This window comes from Pelodiscus sinensis, chromosome 1 (assembly GCF_049634645.1).
Source record: "Pelodiscus sinensis isolate JC-2024 chromosome 1, ASM4963464v1, whole genome shotgun sequence".
Lineage (NCBI taxonomy): Eukaryota > Metazoa > Chordata > Testudines > Trionychidae > Pelodiscus > Pelodiscus sinensis.
In genome coordinates, this window is record NC_134711.1 from 236,700,886 (window position 1) to 236,728,524 (window position 27,639).

The window sequence follows — 27,639 nt, forward strand, 5'->3', positions numbered from 1 at the left end:
ATGGAGCCTTTCCCATGCCTTTTCAATGGGTTTGTTCTGTCTGCCAAGCTGGAGAAATGAAAACATTTGAGCCTTTTGTGATTGAGTGTCCTTGATTTTCACTGTGAGGCTGTCCAGGAGGCCAAGGTACAAAGGTATTGGCTAGTAGTTCTGACATTCTCAGCATTTCAAGGCAAACTATTAAAAATATGTATTCCTTTGGCAGCAGGCTAACCACATTCCATTCCCTAATAGTTCTCTATTGCCTTCCTCCGTCTCCCACAACAGAAGTGTTACGGAGGCCTAAGATAAGTTCTTATCTTCTATACAGTTTGGTCCTGACTAGAAATTCTTGATGTTTCTTTAATTCCAGAGCTGCTAGGATGTCTCACAGTTAGAGAGAAATGGACAGAATTATGGGTGGAAATATAAATACTAATAAATATAGCCCTTTGAGGCTGTTTTAAGAGCTCCTTTCTCCTTCTCTTCTGTCCCCCTACACCAGCACACCATATACAGCAGCAAATTCCACCACCAATTACATTTTCCCTTCAGTCCACTTCAGAAATGATTAATTATTTTTCATACCAGAGTTTATATATACTTTTGTGAGTGTGCTTTTATCATATCACCCTTTAATCCGGTTACCATTATTAGGCCCTAATAAGTATTCAACGGGAAGTGAAGCATTCAGCGGGATTTTCATGCTATTCATTGCAATAATTAACAAAATACAAAACTATTGCTACAGGGAAACTGGATAATTTGCAGCCGCAAAAATGGTTAAACTTATTTTTGAGCCTATGTAATGTTTTAAAACACTGTAGGTATGCATGAAAGATGATAGGCACATGTCCTTTGAGGGCAGTGGAAAATTAGGGCTTTGTCTGTCTATATGTGGAAGCTCTTGTAGAGTAGACTGAATTCAAAATGCAATCACTATTTTGCACTCAGAGCAAGTCTACAACACAAAATTAAGTTGAACTAAGTTAGGGTACCATATTTGAACTTTCAAAAAAGAGGACACTCCTGAGAGTGGGTAGCTGATACAGATACACTCCCTCTCAGGAGTGTCCTTATCTGTATCAGCTACCCACTCTCAGGAGTGTCCTCTTTTTTGAAAGTTCAAATATGGTACCCTAATAAGTCACGTCCACTGCAGTAATTGAATCACTTCTGCATGTCCACACTGTGCTCCTTGTGTTGCCGGTGCATCCTCACTAGCAGCGCTTGCATTGATGTAGAGAAAAGTGACCATGTGTGCTATCCTATTGTGCCACTGCCCTACATCTAGCACATTGTGTTTTGGGAAGCGTTTACAATGCCTGCTGGGGTAAATAAGCTGTGCAAGAGTGATTGGGAACGTGGTTTTAATGTCCAGTGATGCTGTTTCCTCCATCCCAAAATTTTAATCTGCGTCCTATAATATTTTGTGCCTTTTTTCAAAAGCCTTTCAAACCCTCTTGTCTGCTACATGTATGAGAAGCATGGATCCTGCACAGCTCTGCACTGGTATGAAGAGCATTGCAGGCATGGCACCCATAATCCTGCAGTATTTGCAGAGCTGGCAGAGGAGTTGTGGGGAACAAGATGAATCCTTGGAGGCTAAATTGCTGTGTAAGACATAGAAACAATTCAAGGTGGTTATTGGCATTCACAGAGCAGCTGCAGACAATGGAGCACAAGGTCTAGGCCTGAGAAACAAGCAGTGACTGGTGGGATAACATTATGCAGGTCTGGGTTGACCAGCAGTAGCTGCAGCGCTTTCAGATGTGCAAAGCCACATTCCTAGATGTTTATATGCCTCAGCTCTCCAGATCAGCCACACCAAAATGAGTGTTATGCTGGCAATGGAGAAGTGACTCGCGATCACTGTATGGAAACTTGGAATTCCAGATAGCTACTGATCAGTCCGGAATCAGTTTGGAGTTGGTAAATGCACTGTGATGGTTGCTGTGATGCAAATGTGCAAGGCCATTCATTGCGTACTGCTTGGAAGGGCTGCAATTCTTGGCAATGTACAAGACATAGTGGATGGTTAGCAGCAACGGGGTTCCTGAACTGAGATGGGGCGATAAGTGTATTTCTTATTTTGACTCCAGACCATTTTGATACATAGAAAAGTCCCCCTTTTTGCTGATGTACTATGATATTGCAAGTGCAAGTGGATCACTAGGTGCATTTTACCAACATTAATGTGGGGTGGGGTGGGGAGTCAGGGAAGATTCATAGTGCACATATCTTAAAGAACACTTGTTCAGAAAGCTCCAAGCCGAGATTATTTTTTTTTTTTAAACAGAGCAGGGGCTTACCACTGAGGATGTTGAAATGCCACTAATGATTTTGGGAGACTTTTGCTCCCATGACTCATGAAGCCATACAGTGACCACTTCAACAGCAGCTAAGAGTGCGTCAACTGCATGCCTTTGGTTGTTTGAAAGGCCTCTGGCACAGTTTACTCACACAACCAGACCTCAGTGATAAAAATATCCCAGTGGTTATATCTGCCTGGTGTGGTGTTCATAATATCTGAAAAAAATGGAGAAAAGTTTCCACTAGAGTGGAGGGCGGAGGTAGAACAGGGATGGGGGGAGGGATAGCTCAGTGGTTTGAGCATTAGCTTGCTAAACCCAGGGTTGTGAGTTCAATCCTTGTGGAGACCATTTGCAGCAAAAATTTGTCAGGGATGGTACTTGGTCCTGCTGTGACGGCAGGGGATTGATCCCCACTACAAATTTATGTCAATATAACTGTTACTCAGTGGGTGTGGAAAATCCATACTCCTAAGTGATACAGTTATACCAACCGAACCCCCCCAGATGTATACAATCGTATGATGAAAATGGGAAGGCGTCCCCTCTCAGGAGTTCCTGTGCTTGTAGGGAAAGTTATCTTGTCAATATTGGAAATATCTTCATGAGGTGCTACAGCAGCAGCTGTGGCATGGAAAGTGTAGACAACCCCTTAATGTGGAGTAAGAGTGTTTATAGTTATTAGCTATTCTGCAGAAACTGTTCTATTTTCCCCTTTTAGACAATCCTTGAGAATGTTTATTGAGCAGTAAACAAACATCACTGTGCTGTAAATACTTCAAAAATATGTCAGAGATTTGCTTTGTCTGCATCTTTGAAAGTGTTTTATTCAAATTTTCAAAGTAAATTGTTTCAAAGGCATGCAGTCTAAGTCAAGGAGAGTAAGAGGAGAGAAGGACTGTTCCCATTATTTTGCCAAAGGAACTCATTCGCTAGTTAGTTGTGAAATACTTAACCCAAAGTCTTACCTCCTCTGTAAGCTGAGCAATTTGACCAGACTTGTCGGAATAGGGAGATGAGGTAACACTATTTGTCCTCCCCTTCAGTGCACACACCTGCGTGCACAGAGCATATTTCAAAAAATAATTGTCAAGGGATGGCCTGCTTATTTGTCTCATTGTCAGCAGCACAGACATGAGGATTGGAGGGTCTGGAGGGGGGTGGTACAGGTTACCATAAGTCTGATTTTTCCTGGAGCTGAGTCTCTCCTTGTGGAGCATGGGGGCAGAAGACAGCTAAAGCCACCTGAGTTTTCTGCAGCCAAGTAAATTCTGGAGGTGGGCCTGACAACTGAAGAGCAGCACCTGTGGGAGAAGTAGTCTCTTTCCTCCCTATCTCCAGTTGAGACTAGCAGTTGGAGCTCTGCACAGGCTAGGAGCCACCCACTGCATGCCAGATTTCATGGGAGTGATAAGATTGCATCATCCACAATGTATTTTTCAAGGCTGTGAATTTGATAGGGCCTTACTTATTCTGTATTAGAAGATTTATCCAGCGTTGTTCTGGTCCTTAACTCAATTAATTTTTGTTTTTAAATCATTGCTCTGGTGTGGGCTGGAGAGGAGGGGATCAATATGAAGGCTGTCCCAGGGAGACAGGACTACCCCAGCCCACTCTGATCACAGCAGCTTCGGGTCAGGTGAGAAACTCCTCTCCATGATTGTTCCAGCACCAGCGGGCACAGCTGGATGAGGGGTGCATATCCTCTAGCTGGGGCAGGTCCAGGTTCATCTGCCTCCTGCGCTTCCCAGCCAGAGTGAGGAATGCAGCAAACTGTGCACTTTCCTCTCACTCCCTGACAAAGGGGAACAGCCAGCAATGTCCATGTGCAAATTGGAGAGAGTGGGGGGTGAGAGAGGGGAGAGTTTCAGCTGCCACTGCCCTCCCTGAAGGGCACCTGGGGGGTGGGAGGCTTGGGGCTAGGCAGTCCCAGATGGGAGAGGGGGGTACCTCCAGCCAGCTCCTTTCACCTGCCTGGTGATTTTCTTCTCTGTATGGTTTTTATGAAAAGCAATCCGATTCCAGGCACATCCCCTTTTGCTGGCACAACCAAACCCTTATCTTGCTTTAAGTTATGGTAAGAGGAAGCTGCATACCAAATGTGGTGGTCCCTAGCTCTTGCCGTTTAGGAGGAGTTCTTGAACAGACAGACAAACTCTCTCAAATATATTCTAGTTTATGACAGTTGCAGAGGTGCTGCCAATGGATTTTGTAGGGGAGTATTCTACTTAGTTTCTTGTACTTTGGTTTTGTGCCTGGGTGGGTGGATTTCACTCTGAGAACAGTCAAGTTAACTGTTTGGAATTTGATTTAAAAATCCTGAACTGAGTGCCTTCTATTTTGCACTGAAATGTTGCTGACTGATACAATAATCAGCTGTAAAGGCTTTTCTTGATGTCATTTCACATGCAGAACTCTTTCTGATATCAGTTGGAGTTCTGCTTACAAATCAGTGGTAGAATCCGACACTCATTAGACTTGATTTTGCCTTGGCATGTTTAAGAACAATGTGCTGTCTATAGACTAGTGTTTTGAAAGTATTTTATTAGTAGTACACCTTCCTTTCCCTTTCTTTCTTATGATCTCTTAAAAAAAAAAAAAAGTATACCCATGGCAATTTTGACAGCTATGTAAAATACAGCCCTTACTAACAACAAGCCTGTTAATCTATTGATAACTTCATCCCAACAGTCAAAAATAAAACAACCAACTCCTCCCCTTACCCACACCTTCCTCCAGCAGTGCCCCTCTTCCTACTCCTCTTTCTTTCAAAAGCCTGGGAAAGTAGATGGGCTTTTCTGTATTCCCTAAAAGTCAGCAAATTTGAACTGTTTTCTCCACAGTGGGGCATGTATGTGTTCTATAATGTAGGGCCCTTACCCATAATGAAAAAATGTTCCTTCCATTTTTGATAAAGTAAGCTTCAACTTGAGTGTTTTTGCTGATTGCTGCTGATGTGGTGCTGCATAATATTGACAGAAAGATCAATCAGTACTCTAGCACTATGAAGCATCTGCCTGTTGTGCCAGTCACCTATATTTCTGATGTCTTGATTTTGACCGAGGCAGGGAAACAAACTATTTATGTTCAATGTGATGTTTTCTTTTTTTTTTTTTTTGAACAGATTTACCAGATCAGTGTTCTCCTTACCCTTGCCAGAAAGAGGGGACTGAACGATGTGAAGATCTAAAGGGTGACTTCTTTTGTCATTGCAAACGTGGCTGGCGTGGGCGAAAATGTGAACAAGGTAGTTACATTTGTTTTATTGTCTTAGGATATGTCTACACTTGCACCCTAGTTCTGATTAGGGATGCAAATGCAGGCATTTGAAATCGCTAATGAAGCGGGGATTTAAATATCCTGTGCTTCATTAGCAAGATCTCGCCGGCGCGCTAGTTCAAATCACTGATTCGAACTAGGAAGTGCGTGCCAGGACGTGTTAGTTTGAACCAAGAGGTTTGGTTTGAAATAATGTTACTCCTCACTTCTATAAAGACAAGGTGGGGGGAAGTAATATCTTTGATTGGGCCAACTTGTGTTAGTGAGGGAGACAAGCTTTCAAGGCTACACAGAGCCCTTCCTCAGGTCTAGATAATGTACTCAGTGTCACAACTAAATACAAGGGAGAACATACCACTTTGACACACCAGAGGAATGTTCTATGTGCTATTCAAGATACACAAACAAGGGAACTTGGGCCGAGTCATCAGGTCTGACTATGGCACGCTTACTGAAGGAATATCTGGCTTCAGAGAAACCATCCTTGAACCACTCCAAAGGGTCAGCTTCTTCTAGGACACAACTGATTTCCTCTAGAAAATCTGCAGTACGAACAACCTCCCTCAGAACATCATCCTCGCCATCATGAATGTCACTTCCCTATACATCAATATCCCTTGCAATGATAACTTTGATGCCTGCCTCAGATATGTACAAGAAGATGGACAGCACTCAGAGGCACTCCAAAACACATCACCAAACTCCTCCATTTCATTTTCACCCATAACAATTTTACTTTCAACAACACACTCTTTGCCCAAACTATGGGAACAGCCATCGGTAGTAGCATGGCTCCCCACTCTGCCAACCTATTAATGGACCACCTTGAAAAACATTTGTTCAGAAATTCTATCACAAAACCAATGATATTCCTGAGATACATCGATATTTTCATTCTCTGGGTAGACAGCCTAAGCTCCCTCATAGTTTTTTTCCACAATTTCAACAATCACCATTAAGCTCTCTTTAGACTACTCCCATTGACTAGCATCCAATTTCTGGATCCCTGGAGCCATGCAGACAGCTCTGTGCAAGAAACTCAAAGATCACTACACCATTCACAGATCTAGCAACCATCCAAAACACACCAAGAAATTTGCTTTCTACAGTGAGGCATTCAGATACTACAGAATGTGCTCTGAGGAGAAAGTCTGGGATATACACCTTAACATACTTAAAACTATCTTTTCCGAACAAGCACACTTCATCAGATAAGTAGATTGCATCATGGAATGGTCCACTTAAATACCTCAAGAGAATTGGCTTCAGGACAGAAATAAAATGCTCTCTGACTGTACTCCTGTAGTTGTCTCCTACCACCCCCCATTGGAACCAATATGGGGTATCACTAAAGAATTAGAATCCATACTCAATTGGACTACACTGTGAAAGAAAATTTTATAGAACCCTCCTTCTGGTCTTTAAACAACCTGCCCAGCCTCTCCTAGCTCCTCAGAGGTCCATATTACACCATTCTCAAAAGGAAATCTATACACCTTCAAAAGACAATTCTGGAAGTTTAAATTCAGAACCTTGCTAGGCATTAAAAATCATGGACCGAAATGTGACACTGTAATTATGTCTCAGAGCCATGTAAGTCTGTATATATATGTGACGGACCGGGCCGTGTCTGGGCACAGCTGAGGGCATCCGCTCAGGGCGAATTGCTCAAATCCGGGGCTCCTTACAGCCCCCAGACTGGTGACCTCTCCAAACAGGCCACAAACCAGTCTCATAGAGTGCTTCAGCAACCTGCCTGAAGCCTCCCGAGCAAAACCCCTCCGACACCGCAGCAATATCCGTGCCCCAGATGGCCCCGGGCCTATACACAGGTGGGGGGGGGGTCCTAGCACCCAATCCCACCTACCCCGAACAAGTTCTGTCCGGTTCCAAGAAACCAGCCACAGATCCCTGATCAATTTACCCTCTGGACCTTACCCACAAATCACGCTGGGCCAATCCTTTAGAATCTATATCTAAAGGTTTATTATTACAATAAAGAAAAGCATGAGAGTAAGGTTGTTAAAGAATAGTACGTTACATGCACCGAATCTCCCAGTCCTCGATGCAGGCTCTAGCAGAGATGTTACAGCTGCTGGTTTAAAAGTTCTTGTTGCACATCCTAGGGTCAGGATGGGTTCACAGGTCTTCCAGGCTCTTCGATCCCTGCAGTGCTGCCTCTGGGATGAAGTGCTGAGCTGAGAACAAAATGGCATCGACCACATGGCCTCTTTATACCTCCTTCCTGGCCTCTTCTTGTATGCAGCAGGTCACCTGGTCAGAGGCCAATCTCTGTGTTTCCTGCTGGCTGCTCTCAGGTGACAGCCCCCATTCTTTGGGTGTGTCTTTGGCCCATCAAGTGCCATTGTCCCACAGGGCCTGGCTAATCAGCCTGTCCATAGCAATGCTTAACCACATTCAGAGAAATATTCAGCTTCCACACAGATTACAGATTCCTACCTACACACACAGACATTATACACTCACATAAATAGCGTACATAAGATCAGCAAACAATAAGCTCCCATTCAATACCCCACATGGCTCCCTTTTATACCAATTTCTGGGGCCAACACCCCCACTTAGGGGTGCAGCAGCGATCTGGCTGCTTCCCTCCAATTCGGTAATGTGACAATATATTAGTGTCATGAGCTTTTGTCGGCAAACCCCACTTCTTTAGATGAGCTTGAGCGGAGCTCAGTTATGTAGTTAAATAAAACTAATTATGGTTTAGTAGAAGAATCTGTACCCAACTAACAACCTCTCCCTTCTGGCTCCTCCCACCTCTTACTTAACACACCTGCGGTCATAGGTGGAAGACAGGCCATTTCATCTTGAATGGTCCCTTGAAATACATGTAAACAACTTATGCTGAATAATCAGTTCCCTCTTGTATTTAGTTGTGACACTGAGTACATTTCCCAGGAGCTCTGTGTAACTCAAACTTGTCTCTCTCACCAACAGAAATTAAGACAATAAAAGATTTTATCTCGCCCACCTTGTGGGACTAGTACAGCTACAATACTGCATTGATCAAACTAATTATAAATATAAAGATTCCTTCTCAGATGTGGCCCAGGATGTTGTATATCAGGTCTGCTTCTGCAGACACTTTCCTCATGTTGATAGTACCATCAGCTTCAGTGGGAACTGTTATCAGTAGTAAAAACTCTCAACCTATTTGTGAGATTCAGTCCACAGGTCAAGGTTGGTTGTGAAAGATAACAGGTGCAATAAACAAGTGTGTGTGTGTGTGTGTGTGTGTGTGTGTATGGGTGTGTACACGCACACACGTTTGAATCAGTATGTATGTTTTGAAGCTGTTTTTATATATGTTGTTATTCTATCTCTTGCCTTTCTTTTTTTCCTTTCAACTTCCCATTCCTACCCTCACTCACATAGTGTTGAATAGCTGAAAAATCTAATGTAACTTTTTACTGCTATCTAGATATTAATGAATGCAGTGTGCAGAATGGTGGCTGTAACCACGTCTGTCTCAACAACCCAGGTAGCTACCGCTGTTCATGCTACAGTGGCTACACTCTTCATAAAAACAATAAAATATGTGAAGGTAAGATCATCCATAAACCTGATACATTAAAGTCAATGATTAGCAGTTCTTAATCACTGTGGAGAACATTAAGTGTGTGTGACATTTATATTATATTGGATTTGGGGTACTTTGGAGGCACAGTGTGTGGGTGGAAGTGAGGTTGTGGTTTGATACCTCAGGACTCTGTGAGGGTCCCCTGGGTTGCTAGGAGCCAGTTTAGAATATTTGTTTGTCAGTCAGCAGTGGGAGAGGGACCATTGGAGGAGTGAGTGTAGAGATGTGCTGGCTGGAGGCAGGTTTCTTTTGGACTTAGGTACCAACTTGCAAAAGTGTGGAGGGAATACTCTGCCCCAAGCCTCTCCTGCACGCCACTCTTTCCCTCACGGCCCTACCCCACCTTGCCTTTTTCTGCACCCTCCCCCACTCTTGCCCAGCCTCTTCCCATCCAGTTCTGTTCTCTCCCCTGAGCACACCATACCCTTGCTCCTCCCCTCAGCCCTAGAGCCTCCTGAGTGCTGCAAAACAGTTTACCACGAGAGTGGGAACTGTAGGGAGGGAGTAGGAAGCACTGATCTGTGAGGCCCAGTGTCTGGTGGGAGGCACTGGGGGGAAAGCATGAGCTGATGGGACAGTCCGTTGATGGTCAGCATCCATCAGTTTTTCCCCATGAGTGCTCCAGCCCTAGATGAGAGAAGCCTAGGCTACTGAAAGGGTGGTGGTAAGACCACATTGGGAGAACATCAGATTCTGTGGCTTTTGAAGAGGAAGCCTGAACTTGGGGTGGAGCAAAGGGGTGAGAGTTGAAAGAGTCTATTCCAGACTGGAAAAGGACAATGGTCCAGCTTATCAGTACCAATGTTCACATAGATTTCAACTTTAAATAATGAATTGCAGGTCTCTTAAATCAGTCCTCAGTGGAGCTGTGGTGAATGGGGATTTCTGCAGTGGCCTTCAGCAAATATCTACCATAGTTATGGGGCCACCCTCCTGCTCCTGGGGAAAAGGCCCTGTTAAGAAGGGAGCAGAGGGAGAGAAGTCCCAAGATAAAATTTGCTAAGTGAGAATCTTGGGGGTATGAGCAGAATACGAGACCAAATCCTAGGAAACCTGTAGTTGTGACAATTGTATTTTATCCTGTTAGTTTACACTAAGGCTGTGTCTAGACTGACAAGTTTTTCCGCAAAATCTTCTGCTTTTGCGGAAAAACTTGCCAGCTGTCTACACTGGCCGCTTGAATTTCTGGAAAAGCACTGACGATCTCATGTAAAATCATCAGTACTTTTCCGGAAATACTATGCTGCTCCCGTTTGGGCAAAAGCCTTTTTCCAAAAGACTTTTGCGCAGAAGGGCCAGTGTAGACAGCATAGTACTGTTTTCTGCAAAAAAGCCCCGATCGTGAAAATGGTGATCGGGGCTTTTTTGCGGAAAAGCGCATCTAGATTGGCCACGGACGCTTTTCCGCAAAAAGTGCTTTTGCGGAAAAGCATCCTGCCAATCTAGTTGCACTTTTCCGAAAATGCTTTTAACGGAAAACTTTTCCGTTAAAAGCATTTCCGGAAAATCATGCCAGTGTAGACGTAGCCCAAATGTTGTGTTTTAATTTTTAGGCCAAAAGAAAGTGTTAATAGTTGGTGTTTGGTTAGGTTTTCATGTAACTGCAGCCTATTAGAATTTTTCTTCAGTAGTGCAAGTTTGGAGTACATGCCTAGGCATGCCAGTAGTCACACCGTGCTTTTCTGCAACATCAGAACATAGGGAGTGATTCACAGAGGATTTGTGGGTTGGATTGTGCTAATTTGGTCCAGCTGATCGGCCTTGACATCCTGACAACATTGAGAGGAATAAGACTTGGCAAGAAGAGTGTTGTTTATTTCTAGTCTCATTGCTTTGCAATAGACAAGCCTGTTGTGTGGCTTTTCTTTTTAGTGCTATTTGTTACATTGATTATTATTTCTTAATCTGGGCATGTAGAGCAGCTAATAACTTCAGAAGGTGAAAGTGCAAAGAATGGAGCTTTCAGCCTTCCTGGCATAATCTCATTTACAATTAACCCCTGTTGAAATGACGCGGTGAAGGCAAATAGCAACATTAGAAATAGGGTTGCCAACTTTCTCCTTGCACAAAACCAAACTCCCTTGCCCTGCCTTGCCCTGCCCTTTCTCTTTGGCTCTGCCCCTGCTCACTCCAGCTCCCTTGCTGTTGTCTCTCATTTTCCCTGGGCTGGCTCTGAGGGTTGGTGAGGTTAAGGGCTCTGGCTGGTGATACAGGCTCTAGGGTGGGGCTGGGGAAAAGGGGTTTGGGTGCAGGAGGATTATCTGGACTGGGACTGAGGAGTTCAGAGGGAGATGAGGGCTGGGGCAGGGAGTTTGGGGATGGAAAGGGAGTTGGGGTGCATGCTCCAACCTCAAGCAGCTCCCAGAAGCAGTGGCATGTCCCTCTCCAGCTCCTAGGAGATGGGAGCAGCAGGGGGTGGTGTTCTAGGGTGGGAGCAGCATATGGCACCTCTAGGCTGTGTCTATATGTGGGAGCCAGAGAGTAGACATGTCAGCTGCTTCCGGAGAGTTGTGTGGCATGGAGGCTAGCAAGGAGCCTGCAAGCTCCACTGCACAGCGCCATCAACTGGATACTCAACGGGGCTGGTTAGCAGTGCTTAACAGAGTCACCAGGATCCCGGACACCTGGTCACTCTAGCTACGAAACAGTTTAGGAACGAAAGTGAAGCAGGATGTCAAGTCCACTTGAAGTTTCAAGATGAATCTTGTGTCAGCAGAATTTAACTTCAGTTTTAATTCAGTTTTCAAATGCCCTTTTCTTGCATGCTGTGCCATGAGTTCATTACTGACCACAAGTGGCCCAGCTCTCCACTCTATTTATCTCATTCAAAAGACAGATGGTGTATACACTTTTTTGTGCTGCCACAGAATTTTTCATAACAGTTCAGTCATCCCTGCTTATAAGAATGTTGGTTGACACACAGAGTACAGAAAGTAGATCCAGGCATATGCAAAAGCTCCAAGGCAATAACTTTGTCAGCAAACTTAAGTATGAGATATGGAAATTTCCTCCAATATCTTTGGAAGATCACCATGTTAAGTTTGTGTATGTAATTCCATTAGGGAGAAGGACCACAACTCCTACAGAAACTAAGAACAGTGTGAGGTGGGAGATTGATTAGGCAAATTCACTAAGTTTGTAACCCCCCTAGAAAAGTACCACCACTTGGAGATGCTTATATAGTAGTTTATACTAGTTTCTCTAGAGAGACACAAAGAAAAGACTTTTGATAAATAGCATGAATTTAAACATGCTCTGGGTAGACACATGTGATGACCACTCCATTCCCCTACCAGGACATGAATGTTTGCTGTTTTCTGATCCCGCAAACACACAGAAGTTTTTGTCAAAGGGAAGAGCCACAATCCTTGGGAAGGTTTTGGAAGAACTTTGTCCTACTGAGGCCCCAAAAGATAGATGAGTGATTTCTGGGAAGCTTCTAGAATATAAAAACAACACATTCTTATATGCGTGTTTTTTCTAGAACTTTGTTACCTTGAGAATAAAGGTTCTTTCTTAGAAAGAGCTGTGAGGTGACTTGTAATTTTGGGTTTGTGTATGCCTCAGGTGTTTTAAATTTAAAACAATATAGTTTAGGTGAAATTTGAGAGATGGTATTTGAAAGATTTGTGGAAATTATGTAAAGTAATTGAAATTTTGAATTACAAACAAAGGCTGAGAATTTTTTTAAAAAATTACATGCATTTTATGAAACTGTGTGTGTTAGAAAGAGAGAAAGCAGGGGAAAGGAGAAACCTGTATTTGTTAAAATAATCTTTGCTTTTGTGTTTCAAATCTTTATTTTTCAACAAAACAAAACTGTCTACTTCCTGGCTATGTGCTCATATTGTTCCATGGTTTGTAGCCCTATCAAACTTGGCAACTGGGTCTATTTTCTCAGGGTATGTCTACACTACCCCGCTAGTTCGAACTAGCGGGGTAATGTAGGCATACCGCACTTGCAAATGAAGCTCGGGATTTGAATTTCCCGGGCTTCATTTGCATAAACGGGGAGCCGCCATTTTTAAATCCCCGCTGGTTCGAACCCCGTGTAGCGCGGCTACACGGGGCTCGAACTAGGTAGTTCGGACTAGGATTCCTATTCCGAACTACCGGTACACTCGTTCTACGTTCTACGAGGTGTACCGGTAGTTCGGAATAGGAACCTAGTCCGAACTACCTAGTTCGAGCCCCGTGTAGCCGCGCTACACGGGGTTCGAACCAGCGGGGATTTAAAAATGGCGGCTCCCCGCTTATGCAAATGAAGCCCGGGAAATTCAAATCCCGGGCTTCATTTGCAAGTGCGGTATGCCTACATTACCCTCCTAGTTCGAACTAGGAGGGTAGTGTAGACATACCCTCAGTGTTTTCCCTCTGGCTCACTTTTCATTTCTCTTCCAAAAGTAGCCAATGGCTTGAAGAGAAACCTATAGCTATTGAAGAGAAACCTATAGCCTGTAGTTGCTTCCTTCCTGGTAATATTTATCAGACCAACACCAGTTTCTCAAGGATATTAGTAAACCTCTCAATTATCCAAATAACTGAGACGATAGTGACCACTGCCTTACTCGCAAACATTGAAATGATAATAATCTGAAATCGCCCTCTGTGTTTGACTGTTTATTTTGCAGACATAGACGAATGCACAGAATCAACAGGCATCTGTGGAGAAGCTCGTTGTAAAAATTTAATAAGCTCATATGCGTGTCTGTGCGATACAGGCTACAAATATGATAACTTAAGCAAGTCTTGTCAAGGTAAGTGAATGGAAATAATGGGATTAATTCTATGGTAACATTTATGAAGTTCTTTGGCCAGGTAAAGCACAATGGAATTGTACAGTACATTCTAACAGTCTTCATTTGTTTGGTTTTTTAGTTCTTCATTTAACCACTCTAGGTTGGTTGCCTTTCAGTGTCTGCGAGCCACTCTGTCAGGTTTTCAGTCATCAAGATGACTTGAATAAGACTGTACAAAACAAAATAACTGAGACTTCTTGTATAGTGACAGCCACAGATCTGGTTGGGATCCAGGCAAATCTGGTCATAGTATTGTCTCCATTAGGGATGTAAGCGAGTAGTCGACAAATTGATAAGCCTAGGCTTATTGGTTAATCTAGTCAACTACTTGCATTCCTGCCCTCCCCCCCTTGCTGTCTCTGCTCAAGCTTGGCTCAGTCCCAGCTCGCACCAGGTGTGGGACCTACCCCCGCTGCAGCTTTGCAGTTTAAATGTAGTAAGAGGTGGCCGGGCAGGCAGCCCATTTAAACTGCGGAGCTGCAGCGGGTGTTAGCTCTCGGATCTGGCACGAGCCGGGACTGAGCACTTCCTCCCTTATCGACTAATCATTTAGTCAATAGAAATTCTGTCGAATACACGATTAGCTAATTACTCACTTCCTTACATTCCTAGTCTCCGTTTGTGGTGGCAGAACACTGCAGAGCAGTAGTTGTTTTGAAATCTCTCCTGTAGTGTTTAGCTGTGCTACAAATCCCTTGTAAATGGGGCTATGTACAGTTCTGTTGACTAGACTGCCTGCAAGTGTGTGTGATTGAGCAAATGTTCCAGGACCAGCATTGCATCCAGCCTTACTACTGAGTAGCTTAATGATATGAAAGGTGGTTTTTGTTTTTAGTAGCTTCATAGATCCTTGAGCCACAAATATGGCTTTTCCCTGTAGATCTTTGAAGTTATTGAGAAAACACAAAGAAAGGATATAAAATGGAGACATCTCATTACTACTATCAGTTTCTTGTTGTTTATTAAGGACCCAGTTATGCAGCCGTTACACTGAGTAGTAGTCATGCAGGTAGTCTCATGCTGACCACAGCTGAGCTACCAAAACAACTCAGAGCTACTCACAAGTGTACTAGAGTGGGCCTTATAGGGAAGCATGTCCAGCAGTTAGAGCACAGGGATATGAATAAGGAGACCAGGAGAGTTATTGAGGGGGTGTGACGGCGCGTTGGGGGTTCCCCGTCTCCTGCACCCCGAAATGGCACAAACAGACTGCACCAGCCAGTGGAATTGAGGGTGGTTTATTGCTCCTCCAGCACAGCGCAGCACAGATGTAGTCTGGTCACAGGAACTGGGCTAGGATGCCTCAGGCCCCCTTGAGATGGGGGAGACTGGGCCCCTAAACTCCAGCCCCTTCTCCTAGGCTCTCCTCCATGCCCTCCGACAGCCAGCAACCCACTCACTAACTTCCAGCCCTGCCCCCCAGCCAAGGCAGCATTCCACCTTCCTTTGTTCCTCTCCATGGGGGGTGTCTGGCCACTGGTTTGCATAGTGACTCATCCTGTTTTGCTGGGTCGTGGTACCCACGGCAGCCAGTGGGGGTTCCCCCAGAGCCAGCAGCATAGAAACCAGCCAGGTACCCCCACTACGTCACAGGGGGTAATTACTAAGTAGAAGCATTTTGAGATCATCAAATGAAGGGCACTCTAGCATGGCAAAAATATATGGCCTGAAGACCATTTACTTAAAACAATTAATCAGTATTTTTCACTGTCCCCTCTTTATCTTGGTTGATGGTGTATAGATGTGAATGAATGTGAAGAGAAACTCTGTGAGCAAACTTGTGTCAATTCACCAGGGAGTTACACATGTCACTGTGATGGCAAAGGGAGAGTTAAGCTTTCCCGGGACATGAACACTTGTGAGGTAAGTTGTCTTTCATTTCAGTAACTGAAAAACAAAAAGCTTTGAAATAGTTGTGTGGGTTAAATAACGCAGAGTCCATCTGGCCAGGCTTACTTGATTGGGTAGTAGATCCCATAAGAAGCCAGTGTCTTCTTGTCAAGACCCTGTTGGAAACCGGTCTTGTAATGATGAAGAGGGAATGTATCTACTCAAGACTTAACTTCTCAGGCTCTCACTAAACATCTATTTGCCCATCTGTCAAAGAGGGTGGCACTGGAATCACTGCCTTTCCTCTACTGAGCTGTAATTTATACCTGCCTGCATAAACTTTTCTAAAATAGACTCACTGAGGACAGTGTACAAATCTAATGGCGTGATTTAAGTTGAATTTTTTTGTTGCATGCCACTATCCATTTGGGTTTTTTTCCCTCTTTGGCTGAGACAGGCAGGTAGCTTTGATACTTGCCATGCATGCAAAAGGCATCCATTAGCAAGTTTTTTATAGTGGACTTTTCAAAATTGTTCTTTAATATGTAAATATAATTTCAATGTGCTATAGAAAAAAATATGTTCCCAGGGGAAGCTAGAGGAAATGAATTTTAAGTGTCCTCACAACTAAAATCAAGTACTGTAGACTTAGCTTATCAGCAGTTGGAGTTTAATCATTGATACCCTGTGTAATGAGGTGAGGTACTCACCACCCCCCACCTCCATGAGGCGTAGTTGAGTCCCAAGGGCTTTTGAAATTTCAGCCCCAACCCCATACGTTCAGCAATTCCTCCCCTGTCCTCTACCCCAGGCCTTCTCATTGGGGGCTGAAGTCAATAACAAAAATCCCTCACACTGGGGGCAGTGCGGCCTAGTGGTCAAAGTCAATATTAACCACTCCACTTGCTGGGGCAGTGTGGCCTAATAGCTAGAGTCCATAGCATTGGGTGCCAGCCCCACGGTCTGGGGATAAAGGAGAGGGGTAGGGCAGCATCCTTACTCCACCGGGTCCCAGCCCAGGGGCCTGTTAGCAGTGGCATGGTCCACTGCTAGCTCAGTAAGGACTCTTCCTGTAACATGCTGAGCTCCTCAAGATAGACTCTCCCACCCTGGGCTACTTTCTACTAGGAATGTTACATATTGGTTAATTAAATAGTTGATTAATGTCATGAATTCTTATCAGTTACTGGACTATTCTATAGTCCTATGGGGCAGGGCCTGCAGCCAGTGCGCTCTGGTCTCACTCCAAAGGAGCCCCCTGCCACTCTGCACTGCTGCCTCTGTATCAGAGGTAGCATCATGGGGCGCCAGGCAGGAGCCAGTCTGCAAGGGGAGCCAGTTAAAAAAACAGCTCCCCTCGTGGACTGGCTGCCTGTCACCCTGTGCTGCTGCCTCTGATACAGTGGCAGCAGGTACTGTCCAGAAAGGGGGCATGGCCTGAGCTCCCAGACCTGGTGTGTGCAAGGACTGAGCCAGGCAGCCTGGCAGCCCAGCTCCTAGTACACTTTAAATGCAGAGCCACAGCAGGGGTAGGTCCCGGACACAGCACAAGCCAGGACTAAGCTGGGCACCTGGCCAGCCTGCTAAAAAATGTACTGGTGTGTGTGTGTGGGGGGGGGGGGAATGCGTGTAGCCTATAGCATTAACCAGTACGCTTTTGCTTATTGGTTAATCAACTACATTATTACATCCCTATTTCCTACCAGCCTTCAGCTCCTCTGCAGTAGCACTGGTGTCTTGCTGGCTGGTCTCTAGGTCTGGCCCCTCTGGCGGTTCACCTGCAGGAGCTCTGGCAGTGTCTCCTTCCTCCGGATCTTCTGCAGTAGCATTGGGGTCTCGCTGGCTGGTCTCCAGGTCTGGTCCCTCTGGTAATTCACCTCCAGGACCTCTGGCAGTGCCTTCTTCTGCCTTGGCAGCCAGCCCAGACTGAGCTTCTCTCCAGGTCTTTAGACCCGGGCTGCAGTCTGAGCCTGCCCAGCAGATCTGCAGGGGTGGGATTTCCTCAGTCAGGTGGGTCTGGTTAGGCCTTGCTTCCCCAGTGAGGGGCTGGTACACCCTGTCACACCCTGATCAACAACTTTATCCATGTCATGAGTGTTTGAGCTTAGAAAATAGCAAAGGAAATTCCACTTGATTGTTGTCGTCTTTCATTCATATATAAGCAAATAATTAGTCTACAAATATATTTTGATTATAGGATATTATACCTTGTGTGCCTTTTGCTCTTACGAAGAGTGTTAAATCTCTGTACCTGGGGAGGATGTTCAGTGGTATACCTATTATCCGACTACGATTTAAAAGGAAACAACCCACAAGGTGAGAATGCTTTTAGAACTGCAGCTGAATACTTTCGGTGTCCCTTCAGGACATATCTGAAATTAAAAAGCCATTTAAAACTAAAATTATTATTTATTAGTTTGTAATGTGGTAGACCTGGGAACCCTGATAGACCAGACCCCTATTAGGCAAGGCACTGTATAGACAAGTAACCAAGACGGTAGTCCTTGTGCCAGAGAATCTGATAATCTTTGATAATCTCTGAAATATGACTACGTTCTCTAGTACTGTTTTCATATAATATGCCCTTCACCAAGTTTAGTCTTTCAGAACTGAGTTAAAAGCAAATACTTTTTAATATTTGGTTCTTAACTATCTGAACTGATGCTCTCTCTATGGAAAGCACAGAATGGTTTTTTAATTCTGCATAACTAATTTGTTTCTTGACACCCATGCGGTCAGACTTGTGGCTGAATTCGACTTTAGAACCTTTGATCATGAAGGTATCCTTTTCTTTGCTGGAGGCCATCAAGACAGCACATGGATAGTCTTAGCATTGCGCAACGGACGGTTAGAATTGCAGTTGAAGTACAATGGAATAGGACGCGTGACTAGCAGTGGGCCAGTTATCAACCATGGCATGTGGCAAACGGTGAGTATGAGCTACTTGTTTCATGGATGTTGCTTTCACACTGTTTGATTCTTGAGCTGCATCTAAAGTGCACTTTGGCTTTTTTGGACTTAGCCTCATGTTTAACATGCCCTTATATTGTATATTTAAAGATGGAAATGAAACAATTGTTGTTTTTTCTCGTGTTCAAGAAGTCATCTAAAACATCAGTCTCAATACAGCACATTAGGGTACATTCTTTATATAGACAGAACATTGCTTTTAATCTCTGATTGCAGACACAGTACAGAATCTGCCCAGCCCGCTTTCCATTTTGCACTAGCATAACACAGTGGTGGGTGAATGGGGGCCTTTATGTCACTATTCAAGAGTAGCAACAAGTTGAACCTTGAAGTAGGGGTGGCCATGGAGAGATGCACTGCCTCAACCAGAGTTCTAGGAAGCACTGTGCCTTTGGCAAGAATAATACCTTCACGGGCACTAGAAAAGAGGCTGTTGCACCTCTTTGAAGGGGGTGCTGTATATCTTCAAGCCTCTGTTGCAGATATGGCAGTGTTGGAGATATGCCGCCTTTCCTTCTTCCCTGCTCTCCTGCACCAAATATTCAGGCTGAGTCATCCTCTAGAGTAGCTGGGGGCCCAGTTGTAGAACTAGCTTTGTGCTAGCAGCAGACTACCTCAGATGGTATGTATGTGTGGGAATCTTTAGCCGTCTCTGAAAGGCAGCTTTACGTCACCTTTGTACTACTGGAACAGCACAAGATATGGCTGAGTTCTATGTCAATGTCTTTCTTTAAACTACAAAGAATGCTTATTTAAATAGACTAGTCTGTTTCCTCCATAAATATATGGGGAGCCTGTTAAAAAACATTTTGATGTCTGCTTACTTAGCTGCCTAATTATGTAATTCCCAAGAATATTGCAAGAAGATGCAATCATTTTTTGAATTTGTGTGGATTCATTTCTTCATACTCAGAGACATGTCTTCTAATTTCTGGTGATGTTGGAAATTTCAGATTCTTGGGCATTATTATATGTGGCCAAATTAGCAAGAAAGCTTGCAATATGGATTTATGAAATATTTAGCATTTTATGTATTCATTTTCTCTCTTACACTTTCTTTTCCCTTTCCCATTAATTTGTTTTTTCCTGTTGAACCTTTTGACCTTAAGTTATTTGTTTCTTGAAGACTGAATCAGTAAAAACTTCTGGTTAATTTTAGTACAGGCAGTCACCGGGTTACGTACAAGATAGGGACTGTAGGTTTGTTCTTAAGTTGAATTTGTATGTAAGTCGGAACTGGTACATATTGTAGGGGAAACTCTAGCCAAACATTTCTCCAGAGCTCAGTTTTATTCTCCCACACCTCACTTCCCTCAGTCCTTTATTCTCAAGCTGAGGTGTCTGCTGAGAAAAGCCGCTCCGCGTCTCCCTGGTCTGCTGGGGGGAAGCAGCTAGTGCGGGGTTGCCTCACCCTGTTTGTAAGTAGGGATGCGATGTAAGTCGGATCCATGTAACCTGGGGACTGCCTGTAGTCTAAAGTCAAGAATAGTAGTATTTCTGGAGGAAGGGTGAAGGCTTGAAATTACAAAATATTATTTTTAAATGTCCCTTCAAATTTCATGTATGAGAAATTGGGTACAGGATTTTCCTATCTAAAGAACAGTTGGAAGAACATACTCTGTAGTATATTACTATTAACCGATAGACATTTGGTAATACTTCCAGTATATCAAATAACATCTCATTCAGTTCTCTCACTTTCACTGAAACAAATAATTTTCTGTCTCTAAGACAACAGTGGAGACGTTGTCATATGCAATATATTTATGAGCAGCTTCAAGCCAGGTCTTACAAAACTAAATATTTAGCCCCATAATTTGAAATTCTCTGCCACTTGCAGTGATTTCTGTAGTTGTATGTTTGGAGTGATGGGATGGCTTAGTGTTTAAACTTGGGATGAAAAATGTAAAACAATATATATATAGTAGCTGATGCTTTTAAGGCTGTTGTGTGAGTCACAGCAGCTTCAATAAACCTGTTAAACCATTTGAGTTGGGAACATAACATAAGCACCAGACCTCACTGTGAATCAATGTGAACTTTCACAACTTTCAGAGTAGGAAAAAAAGTCTGGAAGAGATTTTCTTTCTAAGTGTGGGATGAGTGAAGAATGTAGGGTCTTGTTTCTGTCTGTGTTTATTTGCTGTTATGACAGCAGTGGATCAAAAGGGAAATTATTAATGTAATTAGTCTATAATTAAGATAATTATCCTTCACCTGCCAGTAGTGTTTTGAGGACTTCTATCATCCTGTTTTTCCTCAAAACCCATTATTCTCAGTTGCTGCTCTTCTTGCTGTGGTCTACATGCTGCTTGTGTGTGTGTGCGCGCGCGCATGCGCGTACTCCATGTTCCTGACATGGGGATATTACTTATTCTTCCAGGGTTTTTCACAGCCTGTGGGGATGTTTTAATAAATCTATTCTTCATCCCATCTCTAATATCATGCTAAATGTCCCACCAGATATAGAAAGACTCATCCACAGGTCTCTCCTCTGTCTCTCCATATAGTGAATAGCAGCTGGGAGGAGTCTTCATACCACCGCCTCTTGACTTTATTATTCACTCAGCTCTGAAACATGCAGTTCAGATATTTTTTCCTCATTTGCTCATTTTCTCATTCTCCTTTGTTGTTGGCATCCCTTGCATCTCATCCTTCTTTTACCCTTCAGCAGTGCAATGTCATGCTCCCTGCCCATTCTGTTTCTCACACCTTTCCCAGTCCTTTCCCCTTTTTACTTTTCCTCTCCTTATTTTCCATCTTTGTCCACTGGTCTCAACCTCAGCAGTCCCTTCTTTCTTCCCCCATGGCTTATTCAGAGTGTCCTCCCCTCCCAAAATCCTTATTTTACATTTATGAAATCTAATTAAAACATATATATATATATATATATACACAGAACCCTTCCAAATGGGCAAGCTGCAGGTGTATAATTGCAGTGTAGAAATACTGGAAGCCCCATCTCCATTATTACTAAAGTCAATGATGTTTTGTCGTGGGCTTTTAGTGGGTGCAAAATCAAGGCCTGAGTTTGTATAGTGCGCAGGTCTCGATCCTGACTGGAGTCTTCAAGTCATGATATTATACAGATGATAATAGTCTTATTATACCCCCCTCAGTCGATGAAGGGGCAGAGGATAGTCGATAAACAAGCAGAATCATCGGAGACAGGTGTATGTTCTATCTCATGAAGTATAGTATGTAACTCCAGTTGTGTGAAGGTTTTGAATATCTTCAGAGTCATTCAGTAATTGGCCTTTGCCTGTGTAAAGAACAAGTTGTGTAGCAAATCTTATTGCTCTCTTTTGAATATAGAGATTTATAGATTAGTAGCTGAAGAGCATACAGTTGTTATATAACACATTTGGATTTTAGATATACTTTCGGTAAAATGTAACAAATTGGTGCTCAGCAAATTAATTCAGAGTGGCTTATATATGAATACTAGCATATGGATTGGAAACTGGCTGCAGGACCTGGGAATGGTAAATAAAAGGTAATGTATTAAGCTGTGAAAAGGGGTGTTGCAGGCGACACTGCAGGGGTCACAGATACTAATATCTCTGTTACAGATCTGGAAAGGGGGGGGGGACAACATCTGAAATGAAATTTGCAAATAATACTAAAACCAGTGAGGACAGTGAATGCCAAGGAACTTGGCGCTACTAGAAATATGGGGGGAAAATAACAAATTGAGATGCAGTGCAAGTTAGTTTTCTCCACAAATGTGTAGTAGTAATGCAGAACATAGATAACCAAAGGGAGGGGGTAACATGGAAAACAGGAATGCCAGCAACTGGTTGGGATTCGTCCTGCTTTTAGCAGGGGAGTGAACTCGATAACCTCCTGAAGTCTCTTCCAACCCTAGGTATTTAGGTATCACTGACTTCAATGGGCGTTATGTGCCTAAACACCTTTGATTTAGTCCTATGTGACTTAAAGCCCTAAATCCCAGTTTCAGAAATGATTTAGGTGCTTAGGAGGCAAACTGCAATAAGTCCCTAAATGCCTGAATCTCTTTTGAAATGAGATTTAGCCCCTTCTCCCCACTGCTATTATGGTCCTATCACAGTGGTTAGAGCAGTCACCCGGGGGTGTGAGAGACCTGTTTTCAAATTCTTGCTCTGCCTGATTTGGAACAGATACTTGAATTTGCATCTCTCATATCCCAAGTGAGTGTCTGAACCACAGGTCGATTGGATATTCTGGGTGGGGTCCTTCCAATCTCTCCTTTTGTAGTTATTCCACTCTGTATAAATAACTAAATGCCCACCCACTCTCTGCTCTGATGGCTCTGGAAAGCTTGATGAGCAAAGCATCACAGAAAAGGAAAGTTTTAAGCATGGCAGCTGAAGCTAGGCAAATTCAGTCTGGAAATAAGGCATACATTTCTAATGGGGAGAGTAATTAACAACTGTGAAAATTTACCAAGGTTCCTGCGGATGCTCTATCACTATCCATTTTAAAATCAAGATTGGATATCCTAGATCTGCCCTTGGAATTCTTTTGGGGACATTCTAGGACCTGTGCTATACAGCTGGTCCCTGACTTATGAACGAGTTACGTCCCAGACACTTGGTCATAACTCAAAGTGTTCATAAGTCGGACCCCATTCATTTAAAGGCAACCACAATGTTCGTAAGCGCGGATCACACATTCGTAAGTCGGGGACCGGCTTACGAACGCTTAATAGGAGGTTAGGTCATAAGTACGAACGGTCGTAAGTCGACTGTTCGTAACTCAGGGCCCGGCTGTATAGGAGGTCATCTTAGTTGATAAGTCTGATCTATTCTGGCTTTGGAATTAATGCCTAATGAATGATGTGCTCGTATGCACTTCTGATACCACCACCTACGACGCTAATCATCATCATCTCATTATTTCCTTGCACTTTCCTCATCTTTCTGTATCCTTCTCTTGTCTCGTGTCTTGCAGTTCGAATGTAAGTTCCCTGGAAGCAGGGACCATATTTTGGTTCTGTATTTGTACAGTGCCTGGCATGGTGGTGTCATGGTCTGCGACTAGATACTACCATTTTATAAACAATAGTTGTGGTTGGGGCACTCAGCTTGGGAACCCAGGTGGGACTATGACAACATCCTAGATGATTGGCTTGACCATTGCCTTGCTGGGTATAATGACACAATACCCTGCTCTCAAAATTCCTGCTGTGTTTGCCCTGGTTGTTTTGTGTAAGGCCCAATCCAGTAGGTGTACTATGAGGACTGCCACTGAATCGACTCCTGCTACAGAGATAGGCAGGTAATCCTGAGTTTAACAATCCTACCAGGGTTTAGGCATGAATTAGGGTGTTGAGCAGTTCAGCAGCATTTGGTTTTAGGCAGTTTTGTGCATGCTAGCAGAGGGCACTTAAGTGCTATGGGGATTTTACTGGGAGAAACTTGGGTACTCAGGGAATTTAGGCACCGCCAGGATTAGGTGTCTGGTCAGTGGGTGTTTTGAGGATCTCACTGGTGCTTAAATGTCGAATGTTTGGCTTCTCAAATGGTAGTTAAGCGCCTCAGTTTTTGTCAATCTAGCCTGTAGACAGATCTGAAAATTTTACTTCTGAGCATCAAGTTTGACACATCCATATTTGTCAGAATATGGTTCAAATTCCAATAGGATCAACTCAGCGTTTTGACATTCTAAAAAGTGGGGGGGGGGGGGGGGAGGGAGGGAGTATGGGTGTGCCAGAGAGACATCTAGATGAGAATTTAAAGTGAGATAACTGAGGTTCTTTCTGTTCTGGGTGGATATTAAAAATCCCTTGCCACATCTCAAAGAAATAGCATTTGAGCTAGTGACCTTAGCCACAGTTTTCCCCAAACTTCATTTTTGTTCTGTGTATGTCAGTTTTGCTCTTGACTGCCTCTCTTTTTCCCTGGAGGTGGCTGCATTTCAATGACACTGATTCTTCAGTAAGACTCATGCAGGAAAACCCTTGTGCCTATCTGGTGCCCTACTGAAATCAGTTGGGTTTTGCAAAGACACAGGGATCTCTATCATTGGAGGATCAGAGCCATGCTTTATAAAGCTGCTTAGAATCCTTTTTGGAATGGAAAGCATAGTATAAATATAAAACTTTTTAAAAACTCTCTCAAATACGTAACATTTGTTCTTTGTTCTTTATTAAGCTGTCCCTGCTTCAAGATGGGATCCACTTAATAGAATCATAGAGCTGGAAGTGACCTCAGGAGGTCATCAAGTCCAGCCTCCTGCCCAAGGCAGGACCAGTCCCAATCCCATTTCTGTCTTGAAAGCATCTGTGATATTATTTACTGGTCTAATAAGAAACCCTCCCTTACATGTCCTTTCAGCTTTTTCTTTCATATATGGCTGTAATAGAAGGAGGATAATAAATAACTTGTTATTGCTTTTAGTCCTTTACATCTCCAAAACACTGACACTCATAAGATAGATTGTATTTTCTGTCTTTTGCAATGTTGGCTTCAATTGTACATAAATGTGCATTTTCTTCTATTTGTTATAAAACAGGTGGATAGACTCTACTGTTATGACAGCACACAAGTTATAGAGTGTTTTTTATCAAAAGACAAAATAGATTGCAAAAAGTTAATGAAGTGGGTTCAGCAAAATAAATATTTTCTTAAGTTGGGAATTTCATTAATTATAGCTGCACTTTGTGACTTGTGACTAATCCTGTGTATCTCTGAATATTTTTATTTACCGTTCTATTCAGATCTCTGTTGAAGAACTGGAGAGAAGTTTGTTTATAAAGGTCAACAAGGATGCAGTTATGAAAATAGCTGTTTCAGGAGATCTGTTTTCTTTGAACAAAGGACTGTATCAGTTGAACTTAACAGTAGGAGGCATTCCTTTTAAAACTAAAGACCTTATTCAACCTGTGAGTACTGCTCTTAATTTTCAGTCACATTGGCACACAGAGTGTAATTGGCCTGTTTTGTAGCTTCACTTACAACAGGCTAACTCTACAGACCTCAGTGGAGTAAGTCCTTATTTATGCCAGGCTAAGTGACAGACAAATCAGGCCCAGTGTGTTTTTGAGGCTCAGAACAGAGTAAGGGGGCTTTCCTTCCATACATCAGCAGTGTGCTTAATGTTTATGTAAGTATCATGCCAAACTTTTATTTCTGCTCACTTTTTAACATGTATTTTCAGTAGTGAGCTTCAGGTATGGTAGCAGTGGTGATTTCTTACCCTATAAACAACTTTTTACTGGCTCATGGGTGGTTAGGTTTTTTTGTTCCCTGTGCTCCCATTTCATGAAAGTCAGTTATAGCTATGAAACCAGTTCCTTTTTTTCTTAATTAAGATAGATACTTTTATAGGAGTGAAAGTCAAGACACTCCTTGGATATGTTTGATTGAGGCTTGGGATTATTTCTGAAAGCTGCTAAATTAATGTTGCCAGAATTTCCCTCGAAACCAACAATGCAAGGAAATTTATATGTAAGACTCTACCAAATCCATCATCCATTTTGGTCAATTTCACAATCATAAGATTTAAAAAAAATAATAAGTTCAAATTATTTCGGTCATTTGAATCTTAAATGCCATGCTGCTTTAATTGTAGAGGTCCTGACCCCAAAAAGGAATTGTGGTTGCTTTCAAGGTTGTCATGCAGGTGAGGTTGCAGTACTGCTACTGTGCTACTACTGGCAACAGCACTGCCTTCAGATCTGGGCAGCTACAGAGTAGCAGCTGCTGGCTGAGAACCCAGAAGACAGAGCCATTGCCAGCAGCAGTGCAGAAATAAGGATGGCCTGGTATGGTATTGCCACCCTCGCTTCTGTGCTGTGGTTGGTGGGGCTCTGCCTTCAGAGCTGGGTGCCTGGCCAACAGCCACCACTCTCCAGCTGCCTAGTGCACAAGGCAGCACAAAAGTAAGGGTGGCAATACTGCAACCTGCCTAAAATAACCTGCTGACCCTCCCCCTGCAACTCCCTTTGGGTCAAGACCACCAATTTGAGAAACGCTGGTCTCTTCCTAGGAAATCCCTGGGGTAAAAGCACACAAAAGACTAGATTTCCCTATGAGGGGGACTAGATTTCATAGTCTCTGGTGTGTTTTTCATGGCCGTGACGTTGGTAGGGCCCTATTTATATGAGTTGTTGCTCAAATAGTTGCTGTTCTGACTTTCCACCTTGAACAAGGAAGCTGAGTTTTACTTGTTTTTAAATAAAGTGACAACCTGGTAGCCACCTGACCGGAAATGGAGCAACCGAAGGAGGTTTCTCCTCCCCATGATAAGTCGTTCAAGGTGATTGCTACTTTGAATGTGTTTAAACTAAAGGTCTGGTCTGAATGTGAGTGTGAGAGCTGGAAGCCCCAGTTTTTATTCTGTATCTGACACTTATCCTCTATCTATTGAGTGGGAATGCTATTACTAACCTAGCAGCTTCAAGGGAGCCTTTGGTCTGCTGGCTTTCTCACATTTTAACCCTAGAGTTTAAAATAAAAATAAAAGCTGGAATTAACAAGGTGGGGCGGGAGGAGGGTAGGATTGCACCCAACTTGGCTCTTAGCCGTAAGTCTTTTATATCTGTGCCTGGTCACAGTGCATACCACTTGGTCATTTTTCTTTGGGTTAAATATATTGTGTGACGTGAACTTTTTATGGTTACATGTGTTGTAATTCACTACATACAAAAGCCTTGTGTTTGTAAGGAGTTTCACGTGGATTTATATATTACAAATATCAAGGGGATTCTTAAAAATAAATGGCAGTAATGAGGTGTCGCATGGAGAAGTGGATGGTACAGTTACAAAGGCAAATTTAGTTCCTGCATGAGCATATCCCCCTTGCTCCCTAGTGGAGCTCTACTGACTTCAGTGGAGGTCTGTGTGGACACAGGGCATAAGCACCACCTATTTAATTT

General features: G+C 43.3%; 1 protein-coding gene across 2 annotated transcripts in view; it reads left to right on the forward strand.

Moving 5' to 3' along the window:
• Positions 1–27,639, forward strand: part of GAS6 (growth arrest specific 6) — a 58,917-nt gene that overhangs the window by 17,783 nt on the left and 13,495 nt on the right. For both annotated transcript variants that reach the window (XM_075918348.1, XM_075918359.1), the window contains exons 5-11: positions 5,416–5,538; positions 9,019–9,141; positions 13,809–13,934; positions 15,718–15,839; positions 18,004–18,122; positions 18,546–18,735; positions 25,480–25,644. In XM_075918348.1, coding sequence (XP_075774463.1) covers positions 5,416–5,538; positions 9,019–9,141; positions 13,809–13,934; positions 15,718–15,839; positions 18,004–18,122; positions 18,546–18,735; positions 25,480–25,644 — 968 coding nt within the window. The remainder of the gene's footprint in view (positions 1–5,415; positions 5,539–9,018; positions 9,142–13,808; positions 13,935–15,717; positions 15,840–18,003; positions 18,123–18,545; positions 18,736–25,479; positions 25,645–27,639) is intronic.